The sequence below is a fragment of the Mus pahari genome, chromosome 9 (genome assembly GCF_900095145.1).
Source record: "Mus pahari chromosome 9, PAHARI_EIJ_v1.1, whole genome shotgun sequence".
NCBI classification, from domain to species: Eukaryota; Metazoa; Chordata; class Mammalia; order Rodentia; family Muridae; genus Mus; species Mus pahari.
The window spans coordinates 49,865,165-49,877,269 of NC_034598.1; the positions used below are offsets into that span (position 1 = coordinate 49,865,165).

At 52.0% G+C, this 12,105-nt stretch overlaps 1 protein-coding gene across 1 annotated transcript in view; it reads left to right on the top strand.

Moving 5' to 3' along the window:
- Kif5a (kinesin family member 5A) overlaps nucleotides 1–8,795 on the top strand; it is a 39,053-nt gene extending 30,258 nt beyond the window's left edge. Inside the window, exons 22-29 of the mRNA XM_021204460.1 lie at nucleotides 319–390; nucleotides 516–620; nucleotides 2,799–3,015; nucleotides 3,226–3,379; nucleotides 3,705–3,772; nucleotides 4,225–4,252; nucleotides 4,552–4,663; nucleotides 6,131–8,795. Coding sequence (XP_021060119.1) covers nucleotides 319–390; nucleotides 516–620; nucleotides 2,799–3,015; nucleotides 3,226–3,379; nucleotides 3,705–3,772; nucleotides 4,225–4,252; nucleotides 4,552–4,630 — 723 coding nt within the window. The 3' untranslated portion in view covers nucleotides 4,631–4,663; nucleotides 6,131–8,795. The remainder of the gene's footprint in view (nucleotides 1–318; nucleotides 391–515; nucleotides 621–2,798; nucleotides 3,016–3,225; nucleotides 3,380–3,704; nucleotides 3,773–4,224; nucleotides 4,253–4,551; nucleotides 4,664–6,130) is intronic.
- The last annotated feature ends 3,310 nt before the right edge of the window (nucleotides 8,796–12,105 follow it).

Below are 12,105 nucleotides of genomic sequence, written 5' to 3' on the forward strand. Positions count from 1 at the left end.
CCTCTCCCCCGGGCTCCTCGCCTCTCCCCCGGGCTCCTCACCTCTCTCCCGGGCTCCTCACCTCTCCCCCGGGCTCCTCACCTCTCCCCTGTGCTCCTCACCTCTCCCCCGGGCTCCTCACCTCTCCCCCGTGCTCCTCACCTCTCCCCGTGCTCCTCACCTCTCCCCCGGGGCTCCTCACCTCTTCCTACCCTGCCCCTCCTTCTCTTTTACTGTGAGTCGGTGTCACTTTGGGGGTGTCAGACCACGACTATATAGCCTGAGGGAGAAGGTAGGCCTGGTTTCCGGTTGCCCCCAAGTTTGCATTATTCCCCGCAGGCCCGTGAACTCCAGACCCTCCACAACCTTCGCAAGCTGTTCGTTCAAGACGTCACGACTCGAGTCAAGAAAGTAAGCGCATCCTCAAGTCACACCCACCCTGTGCTCCTCTCCCTGTCTCGGGGTTCTCCAGCCTGTTGTCCCCTATGGGGTCGGTTTGGCCTCGGGCCAGCCATGTCTTTCTTCCATCTAACCAGAGTGCAGAAATGGAACCCGAAGACAGTGGGGGGATTCATTCCCAAAAGCAGAAGATCTCCTTTCTTGAGAACAACCTGGAACAGCTTACAAAGGTTCACAAACAGGTAAGTGAGAGAACTTGAGGCCAGGTGCCTGTGATACCAAATCCTGAAAGGCCCCTTGGTTTGGGCAGAGCTAGCAACCCTTAGCCCTCTCTTACCCCACAAGTCCCTGCTTGGCACTCTATCTGATTGCACGTGTGCACTGACCTTTGCTCTGAACCTATTCTCCCTTCTCAAAGGTTTTCTCGGCCTATCTTTGCTTAAAGTGAAAGTCCCCACCTTGCAGGAAGAGGTTAAAACGCATGCAGGATGGAGACACATCGGGGTCCAAGGGCTTGGGGTGGGTCAGCAACAGACTTGCCTGGCCTGCACAAGGCCTTGGGTGCGTCTCTCTCCAGCCCTAGGATGGGATCTGGGTCCGGATATAATACTACCAGACTTCAGACAGGGCTATAAGGAAACAAGGGTATTGGGCTTTTTCTTAGCAAAAACAGACACTTCATATTCTTACCTGGAGCAGGTGTGCAGGACAGTAAATGATGTCCTTCACATGACTCGCCCAGCCTCTAGTGGGCGCCAGTCAGAACTCCTGCACTGAGCGGCTGCCTCTCTGTCCCCCTCTTGCTGCTTGCTGCTGCTCTGCAGGTGGAAGCCTTGGTTTCAAAGGTATGGGCTGTCTATGTTAAAGGGCAGTCCCAAGGAATCAGGACAGGAAAAGTTTGGCGTGTCCACAGTAGAAGCGTCCCCGTCCACACCAAGGAACCAACTCACTCAGTATTTTGGTAGCAGGCCCTCTAATTGATTCACAAAATAAGCCCCAACCTAAATTTCATCTCCCCCTTCTCAAAGCCACCTTTAATTCCATCTGGGCCCATTCTCCAGCTAAGCCCACCTTTCCCTCCCAGACTGGTGTCCGTGCTGTACAGTAAGGACTTAGTGAGTGCATCCTTTTGAAAACTTCCTAAACTTGACTTGGTCATAAGCTGCTAGGTTTGTGTCCTTTGACCTTCCGAGGGCGTAACTGTTACCTTCCCTTCCCTACCTTACTAGGAAATGGTAGAAGAAAAGTTGGATGACAGCTGGAAAGTCTTTAAAGGAACAGGCTAGGGGTGTAGCTAAGATGAGGGTGCTTGTTGAGCAAATAAAGCCTCAGGTTCAACCCCTGTCCATACCAAACCGGGGCCGGCACGGTGGCACAGGCCCGGAATCCCAGTACCCGAGAAGGTAGAGTTTGAAGGCAGCTGAGACTATATTGTGAGTTCTAGGCCAGCCTGGGCTACGTAGTAAGACACTGTCTGCCTGTCTTTCTTTTTCTTACTTAATTTTTTTTCCTTCCTCAAAGCCTCTGTTTCTGCTCTAAGTCCCAAACTCCAAAAATCACTCCCCTAAAGGACAGATAGGAGTAAGCAAGATCCCTCCCTAGCAGACACAGTCTGTGAAGGAAATAGAGTTGCCTCCAGTTAAGCTAAACCAGGAGCACAGAGACATTCGATGTCCCTAATCAACTAAAGCTGCACAGAAGATTCTAGCTCTGACCCTTTCCCATCATGTCTCTGCTGTGCTGACCTGCCTGCCTGCCTGCCTGCCTCCTTCCCTCCCTCCCAGCTCCCAAGGCCTTTCACCTGAGTAGTTTCAAGTGCCCATCAGTGTATAGACCCTGCAAAATGATCCAAGGGCCTTCTCACTGCGAAGTGGTTGCCATCACACTCGGGCATAGTTTTAACGAGGTGGGGAGAAGACAGCCCAGACAAATGAGCACAAACATTTGTGCAATCACAGAACTACCTTTCCTTCCTGCGAGGCTCCGGGTGTGGCTGTATGGGTCCCAGAGCCTGGCTTCTGTCTGCCCAGCTCTCACCCGCCGGGCCCTTCTCAGCTGGTGTCCACCCTCTGACTGCCATGTGCTCCTGCTGTCCTGCCCTTGGCATGCCCACTCAGCCATCACATCCCCATGGGGCCCTGGAGCGGTGGGTCGGGCACGGGCTGTGACATGGCACGGGCGGGAGTGTCCAGGTGGATGGCGCGTGGGCAGGGCCATAGCGGAGCTGCAGGTTTTGCTGCTTAGAAAACGGAGATGGGAAGAACCAGCTGGAACCGCACATTGCTAGAGGAAGGGGGGGTCCATCGAGGAAATGACAGGGCCCTGATTCTCCTTTATTTTCTCTTCTCCCAACCCCCACGCTCCTCTGGGTGACTATTTTGGGTCTGGGCTCTCCCGTGCGGCTCACTCCTCCGCCGCAGCTGGTACGTGACAATGCAGATCTGCGTTGTGAGCTTCCTAAATTGGAAAAACGACTTCGGGCTACGGCTGAGAGAGTTAAGGCCCTGGAGGGTGCACTGAAGGAGGCCAAGGAGGGTGCCATGAAGGACAAGCGTAGATACCAGCAGGAGGTGGACCGCATCAAGGAAGCCGTGCGGTACAAGAGCTCCGGCAAGCGGGGCCATTCTGCCCAGATCGGTGAGTGGATGTCAGTTGGTGAGACCGCATCGCCACCTGAGGCAAACGCAGCCAGTCCCTAAGTGCCAGACCACTCAGCGCTTGCTTTTAGCCCCAGCCTTCCCAGCAGAGGATGACGATGGCAGCTTGCGGTTTGCTGGGGTTGACGTTGGGACCTGGTAAACGCGAGTAACCGATAGCGTTCTCACGGTTGTTTCTTCTGTCCTGTAGCTAAGCCTGTGAGGCCTGGCCACTATCCTGCCTCCTCACCCACCAACCCCTACGGCACCCGGAGCCCCGAGTGTATCAGCTACACCAACAACCTCTTCCAGAACTACCAGAACCTGCACCTGCAGGCGGCGCCTAGCTCCACTTCAGATATGTAGTGAGTGGTGTGGGTGTGGCTGCAGTTCCAGCCCAAGGCCAACGGGGGCCCTCTGAAGGCCTTAGGGTGATGTCAGCTCTTGGTTCATTTAAAATTGGATTTCCTGAGTCACGTGGTTTCTAACCCTTCTCTCCCCCCCCCCCACCTCCCCTGCGCGGGCTTCTGGGTTGTGGCTAGGAGGTGGGTGCTTTCCCTGTCTCCCTCATTGGTGGCCTCTGTTCCAGGGATAGAAAGGGTGAGTGACCGGGAGGAATATGGGCATAGTGGCTCTCAGAGTGGTGGGCTGTGACTTCCAGGGGCTGCATCTCTATTCTGCTCCTTCCAGCTTTGCCAGCAACGGAGCCACATCTGTTGCCCCCTTGGCTTCCTACCAGAAGGTCAACATGGACAATGGTGAGTGATGAAGACATAGGATCCCAGGGAAGAGGAGAGGTGTTTACAACAGACAGGAACAGAGCCTTCCTCCCACTGGAGGGTCAAACAAAAAGATACTGTCAGGGAGAGCTCAGTGGAACAGCCCGTGCCTAGTGTGGCTTCCGCCCTGCATCCCATTCCTGGTACAACTGGGGAGGGAGGGGTTGTGCTGGGGTGGGGTAGGATTCATGTGGGCCTGCTGTCTAAGCCTTAGGCTTGCTTAGGTCTCCAGCCAAACCTGCTATTTTCTTTAGAAGTAGTCTGCCTATCCCCGTCTCTTCTCGGGGAGTGTTTGGAGACGTTCTAGAAAGTATATTATACGGCTCTGGAGAGGTGAGGGTAGAGTGTCTCAGTTTACTGGTTTGGAGGCGTGGGCTTCAGGATGTCCCTCACACCAGCCTTTTTCTAACCCTGTGTTCTCATCCCTTCAGGAAATGCCACAGATATCAACGACAACAGGTACGCAGACCTCGCTAGACTCGGGTTCTCTGGGTGGGGCCCGAAAAAAAAAATCGAAGAACACTTCTCTATGAGGACTCCCTGAAGCTCTGGGGAGGAGGGAGGAAATGAGGCGGGAGATCCAGGCACTCCCATGGGTACTTTCTCCGTACCTTGGGCACGGCCTGAGTCTCCTTAGGAAGCATGCATCTTCCCTGCCCTCCTGCCCTCGCCCTTCAGTATCTCGGGCACTCGGTGACACTGTCAGAGCGCTGACCACGGCAGGGGCGGAGCTGGTGACAGGCTGTTTCTTCCTCCAGGAGTGACCTGCCCTGTGGCTACGAGGCTGAGGACCAGGCCAAGCTTTTCCCTCTCCACCAAGAGACAGCAGCCAGCTAACTCCCAACCCTGGCCACATATCTGCAGTTTCAGGTAGCTGCAGGCCACTTCCCTCCCTAGCCCCAGCCTCCTCCTGTCTGGCCATGGCCTCTTCTCCTGTTCACGTGTATGTTTATATGTTTGTGTGTGTCTGTATGTGTGTGTTGTGTGTGCATGAGTGTACCCACATCTAGAGGCCAAGGTTAGTTGGTGTGGGTGTCTGTGTGTCTGTGTGTCTGTGTGTGTGTGCTCACATCCAGAGGCCAGCTTTGATGTGGGTATCTTCCTTTCTCACATTCCATCTTACTTTTTGAGGTCTCTTACTGAATTTGGAGCTTGCTGTTTTTGGATAGACTGGCTGGCCAGTCACCTCCCCACCCTCTCTCTGTCCCACCCCCACCCCCCTACCTCTGCCCATTTCTGTTCCCTGGGCCTGGGGTAACAGGCTGGCCTTTATGTAGGTGCTGGGGATCTAAACATAGTCCTCATGTCTGTTCAGTATGCACTTTATGACTGAGCCAAAGCCTTTCAACTCCTGCTTGGCCCTGTATGGCCGCACACACCAGTAATCCCAGCACCTACATAAAGGCCAGCCTGTTACCAGAGAGGCAGGGAGATCATGAGTTCAAAGGAGTTCTGGGTTCGTGAGACCCTGTATCAAAAACAAACAGAAACATTTGCTAAAAAAACCCAAATCTTATCCATATCCAACCCTGACCTCCCATGGCCCCAAGCCTCCCCTTTGGTGCTGGTGGTAATCACAGTACTGATTTCTACCACTAGGGGTCACTGTCATACATTAAAATTTTTGTTAAAGACAAGGGCTGCTGCTGTCTGGTGCCTTTACTCTAAAACAGCCTTAGGTACACAGAGATGTCTAAGCCACCTCGTGTAAAAGTGATGTCTGCTTTATTCTTGAGCACTATTCCTGAATTGGCATATGCTGCCAAAGACTCTGGTGCTGTCTGATTCTCGGTGTCTCCACAGTACGGTCAGTAAAAATGGAGACCAGCTGCCTCCTCATCCACTAACCCTCCAGCTTCAACACCTCCCTCTTGCCACGTCCCCCGGTCTCACCAGGAGCCCCTCCTTGTTCCTGGTGTCACTGGGCACATTCCATGTTTTTTTTATACCCCAGATGGACAGTGGGACCTATGTTGCGGTCCACGTTAGCTCCTTTGCTGAATCAAGAGAAAATGTCCAGTCTCTTGCTGGGATGCACTAGGCCGCGTCCCTCCCAGGCTTTCCCTGGACAGTGGCTCAGGCAGAAAAGCAGGAGAGAGGAGAGAGAGAGAGAGAGAGAGAGAGAGAGAGAGAGAGAGAGAGAGAGAGAGGTGTTAAGAGGGAGAGGATGATGCTGGGAAGATTCGAGGTGGAGAAGCATGGGTTGGATTGGCTGGCAGTGGGGGTGGGGGGCTGGCTTCATGGCGTTAAAGGAGCTATAAGCAAGGTGTGTGCTATGCTGTCACTCCTACAGAGGCTGGGCCGGCCCCTTACAACCTCTCTCTCTTTTTTCCCCAGTTTCTAAGAGGGACCGAGGCCTCTTCTCTCAGCATGCTGCAAAACCTGTGTTCTCTGACACTAGCTCCCTCCCCAGCCCGTGCTGTTGGACTGTTTGATGTCTCCTCCTGCTCCGTATCTCTTCGTACTCTGTATCTATAGATCAGAAGCCGCTGCTATGTCTCCCCTCTCTGTCCTCCCCTCTAAGTACCTGATGATGCAGTTAGCAGTTTTTAAGCATAGTCTCCCTTCCTCGTTGGGCGCTAGGGAGGAGGGAAACGTTTCTTCTTTCTTCCATATACTCGTTTCTTACACCGAGTGATGTCAGTCACTGAGTAGAGGTCACAAAAGATAAAGGAAAAGTGGGAGCGGGGAGGCTGCCCTCCTTCTCTCTCACGAACACACATGTACATGCATACATGCATGCACATACAGTGTACATACAAAGCCTTAAGCAGAGGAATGTCTTAGCATCTACGAAAAGAGAGAACCAGACCCCTCTTTACACAGAACAGAGGAGGACCCGGTGGAAGGCTGCGACAGCTCTCTCTCCCTCACACATGCGCTCTCTCCCTCACACATGTGCACCCCTCACATGTCAGCACACTGCAGGTGGTCTCCTCTGTCCTGTGAGGTCTGCCTCGAGCTCCCTTCCCCGGTTGGGGAGTGTGGACTATTCAAGGGACTGTTTCCCTTTCTGGCCCAAGCCTCCTGTGGTACTTTCCGCTCCAGATATCACAACCAGAACTTAGAGTTGGTTTAAAACATCTTCTGAAAATCGGAGAAGGCAGACTGCTGAGAAACCGCTGCTCATCTGTCTGTGCCAATAGTTATAAGCAGGTGGGGTCAGAGTGGTTGGCTCCCTAGCTCTGGGGAGTGAGCAGGCTGGGGGACTACTGTGTGCTACTCTGTCACAGAACCCTCAGGTTGAAGCTACAAGCTCGCTCTTTCTCCCACATTGGGCTGCGTGTGCTTCCCGCCCCTGACTTTGGTTTGGGACTTCCAATTTATTGGCATAATAGCCATCTCTGGATGCTGTCCCTTCAGAATGGAACCTGGCTCGTTCCCTCCTCCAAACACAGTTCCTTCTGTAATCTCCATCTGGTCCCAAGTGCACTTTAAAGACAGGGGTGGGGGAGCAGGTTGGAGCATGGTGGCAGGCAGTCTCCCTGACACAGGAAAAAGCTCTGCTGTCGATCCCAGCGCTGCGATAGCAAAAGCAAAAGCAAAAGCTGGTGTAGCGGTTCACAGTTTCCAGTGTTAGTCTCAGGAAGCCGAGGTAGGAAAATTGCTAAATTTGAGACGAGCCTGGACTACACAGTTAGATCCAGGAGATGTGCTATGATGGGAGGAAATCCTATCTCAGAATGAAGGAAAGGCAGGAAGGCAGGGAGGCAGGGAAGGAGGGAGGGAGGGAGGGAGGAAAGGAAGGAAGTGGGGACAGAACAATTTTTTTTCTGAACTGTCAGGGACTAAGAGCTTGAATCTAATGCTTTCCCCACTGCCATCTCAGCTCAGGGCCCCTCCTGCCCAGCACTGAAGAGGATGGACGTTGCTTTAGTTCAAATGGTCCTGTCCTCCCATATGCTAAGGTAGTTTTCCACATTACTGCAGGGATGGAGGCCAGTACTCAACCTAAGCCAGGAAACACAGCCGAGTATCCAGATAGCCAGCCTTGCCCAACAGAGGGCAGGCAGCCTCCGGACCTTGCTAGGCCTGGGAGGAAAACTCCCTGTGGATGACAGCTGGCAACTATGGGCTGTAGTAGCTGTGACTCTCTCAAGGGACCGCTTCTGCTCTGCAGGGAGTGATCACGATGAAGACAGTATCAGACTGGCATGGGAGAACTCCCAAGTGACAATTTTCAAACGCTTTAGAATAAGTCTGATGTAGAATGACTAAGCAGAACCTAGGGCTTTGACCATGGCTCAGTGGTACCATGCGAAGACACTTAATGTGACAAGTCTGAGGGTTCAATCCATCTCTGGAACCGCAAACAACACGAAACAACCGAAATGGTAAAGTAATTCAGAGCTAGGAACTTAATAATTTCTTTCTTTTCACACCCCCTCCCAGTGGAAAACGCTTCATTAGTTGGAGGGTCCTGAGATAGCCCTCAGAGCTTAGAACTCACTTATTTGCAAGAGAGGTCCAGTCTGCTCACACCCACCCCTCCACCCTGCCCTAAAACCACAACTCAAAAGAAAGGTCAGGAGGTGCAGACAAATCACGCACCTCAGACGCAGTGAGCAAGGAAGGGAAAGCCATCCTCTGTGGCTCAGGCAGGCAGGGGGCCTGGGATTCTAAGGGGGTTTGCATGATCTTGTCACCAAATGATCCTTTTCAAAATACAAGTAAGGAGATGTGTAGGCGTACAGCAGAGCAGACCAGGAGGGGGGCGGCAGTGGCCAGCCTTCCCTGGCAAGATGTAAGGGACAAGGCCATTTGCTACGCTAAAGAAACAGCCCTTCACCAGAAGGTTCTCACCACACCCTCCCCCCTTGGTTCACTACATCCCTTTCAGAGAGCCAGGCCACCCCAAGGGCCCCTGGCCCGCCCACTTACATCTGCCAAAGTGAAATGTTGCATGCCGGCGGCGTGGAAGACAAACCAAACCGCACAAATCCCAGTGTGTATTTACTTGGTGGACACAAATACCTTTAAAATAAAATAAATTCGATGACGACTTGCTGTTGCTTCTTATTCATTTTTCAAAGGGCTTTTGTTTGTCTTTTGTTGATACATGTTTTGCCTGCGTATATGTACGTGTACCGTGTATGTGCCTGGTGCCCTTTAGAGGCTGGAATAGGGCACCAAATCCTCAGGAACTGGAGTTACCGTGGTCATAAGCTGTAATGTGGGCGGTGAAAACAGCCCTGGCCCTCTATAAGGGAAGTGAGTGCTTTTAACCACAGAGCCAACACATTAACCCAGGGTGGTGGTCTGAAAGAGAATGGATGGGCCTTACAGGCTCTTAGGTTTGAATACTCGCCCCCCAGTCTGTGGAACCACTCCGGAAGGATTAGGAAGTGTGGCCTTGGAGGAGCTGTGCCATTGGGGGTTGGCTCTAAAGTTCCAAAACCACATGGCATCCTGATAGCGCTCTCTGCCTCCTCATGCTGTGGGTATGATGTAAACTCCAAGCTGCTATTGCACACTCCCCGCCATGATGGAACAGGCCTCCCTGCCTGCTGCCACACACCCTGCCATGGTCATGGACTCTAAACCTCTGGAACTGTGAGCCCCAGATTAAATGTTCCTTGTACAGAATGCCTTGGTCCTGGTGTTTTGTAAGGGGCTTGAGAGATGGCTCAGCAGATAAGAGCACTGACTGCTCTTCCGGAGGTCCTGAGTTCAAATCCCAGCAACCACATGGTGGCTCACAACCATCTGTAATGGGATCTGATGCCCTCTTCTGCTGTGTCTGAAGACAGTCACAGTGTATTCACATACATAAAATAAAAATAAAAAAAAAAATCTAAAAAACAAGTAACTAAAACACCCAGTTTTTACTTTATTGTGACAAGGTCTCATGTAACCCAGTGGCCTCAAGCTCACTATCAGAGTCTGTCCTTGATTTCCTCCCAGTTATTCAACCATCCCACTATTGCTGGATATTCAGGCTGGTTATGAACTTTAAGAGAACGTGTATCCTGCTCTCTTCATGTTCTCACCCAGACCTTCATGGTACCTAAGACAGTTACTTCCCATGCCCCCTCCCCCATGTCTCTGCTACCCTTGACAGCATCTCAATTCTGCTGCCCCACAATCAGCTAGCAGGATTGTTCTTTCAATCTCCGCCTCTGTTCCTCTCTCAAGGCACCTGTGCTGGAGGAAACTATACAGTCAGAACATTGGGGCAATCAGGGGAGAAAACTGTACTGTCAGAACGTTGGGGCCACTGAGGGAGGAAACTGTACTGTCAGAACTTTGGGGCCACTGAGGGAGGAAACTGTACTGTCAGAATGTTGGGGCCGCCAATGAAGGATGAGTTTACAAACTCATCTGGCCCTTGGTGTAGTTTTCCCCGGGTGTGTTCCTGTTCAGTTGCCCTGCCTGCTGTCCAGAGCACCTGGTCTAGATCCTGTCTCCTAGACCCACTCCACACTCTTCTTGGAGACAACCTTGCTTCTGGTTTAAAGGCAAGACCAAGGGAATCAAGCGTTAAGTCCTTCTGTTGCATGTGCCTTCCTGGGGAGACATGAGCAAGTCTCTACTTAGCCCAACTAAGGGAATCTGTGACAGACCAAAGTAGGGAATTCCACCAGTGTGTGACTTGGCAAACCCATGTGTTTATTGGGGTACTTCTAAAACACGAATGAGAGCTTACTTACAGGAGCAGAAATGACTTAGAGACAGCTGCATCACCAGACCCCACCGTAGCTCATGAATCCTGGAAGCAGATCTATCTCTTTCAAGCAGTTTGGTTGGTCTGAGCCTCTTCAGGCAGCTCAGGGATCTCTGCTCCCTCAAGGCAGCTTAGCCTGTCTGAGTCTCTCAGCACTCCTTATTGCGTACATATGCTTAAGGAGGGAAGGACCGAGTGTATCTGCTCAGTTTGGGGGACTTCCTGAGCCTAACAGGATTCCCCTCGAGATGAAATGTTTCACCTTCCTTTAGAATGAGCATCCCATCTGAAGGGACTTTTTCCCAGATGGAAGATTTCTCTCTGGCATATACAAATCTCCATGCTTACACCTTCAGGTATTTTATTGCTATTTTCTCCAAATTGAGATGTTTTCTCTTTGGAAGAGGAAGGAAGATAATCAGTAAGTTATCAGGTTCTGAACGCTATAAGGAAAGTCTGCCATTTGGGAGGCAGAGACAGGTGGATCTCTGAGATCAAGGCCAGCCTGGTCTACAGAGTGAGTTCCGGGACAGCCAGGGCTACACAGAGAGACCCTGCCTCATAACAAACAAACAAACCAACAAAAACAAAAGAAAACAACAAAAAAGAAAACTAAAGGAAAGTACAAGGCTCAGGAATCTCAGAAAATTATGAGTTGCCAGGTTCCAAGGTTGTATTAGCAAGAGAGATTCCCCTGGGAGATGGGACCTTAGTAGTTTTTTTGCAGGGAGCTCCAGAGGTACAACCTCGCAGAGATCACTGCTTGGCTCTTTGATGATACATTTGTCTTTTGGTCACGCCTGCAACTCCCCCCATCCTCACTTCAGTAAGCAACCCCTCACCCCTACTTCAGCACGCCGTGCCCCTCCCCCAACCCATCAGTTCACCAAGCTAGACTCAGGTGGAATCCTTTCTTTAATTGATCTAGCATCCCTTCCCATCCTGAGAGGCCATGCAGCTAGTGTCCAGCAGGGCCCGACAGGGCCAAAGATCAGCTGAGAGCCGGTTCCCTGGTCCCAGTGAGGGGGGACAGCTGCAGCTGAGGGTGATGCCTGAGGTGGAAGAGTTGGGAGCAGACGCTGAAATGGCTACCTCTCCTGAGCTTGCGGTGGCGAGCTTCCCGCCGGCACGGCACATGTACACTTTCTGTTATCTGTGGCTGAGGCACCATGCGGGTGGTGTGGAGTCCCAAGGAAGCTGTCTTCCTCCTTGATGAGCGGGGTCCTCTACATGAGTATGGGGTACCCTCCATAAAGCTGATGCAACATGTATTGTGTCGTCCCTAAAGCATCAGGCAAGAGAAGAATCGTAAGCAGCTGTTGTCGAGTTGCTTGGCTTTTGCTGTGAACGTTCAGTCATCCAAACACGGTTCTGCTGTCTATCCAGAAAGAACTTACCGTGGGAGGGGGTTAATTATGAGAGCAGGGGCAGGAGGACAGACACTACAGATGCTATCTTCTGCTGAGCTCTGATGAGGCAGGGGAAGTGGTTAAAGGGAAGGATAAATGGGGGTGTTGGCTTGCCGTGCCTTATAGAAGGTGAGCCGTAAAGAGAAGGAAAGTGCAGTTTAGATCTGCAATAAAGCGCTGGAGAGATGGCTCAGAGGTTAAAAGCATCAGCTAGTCTTCTAGAGGTCCAGAGTTCAATT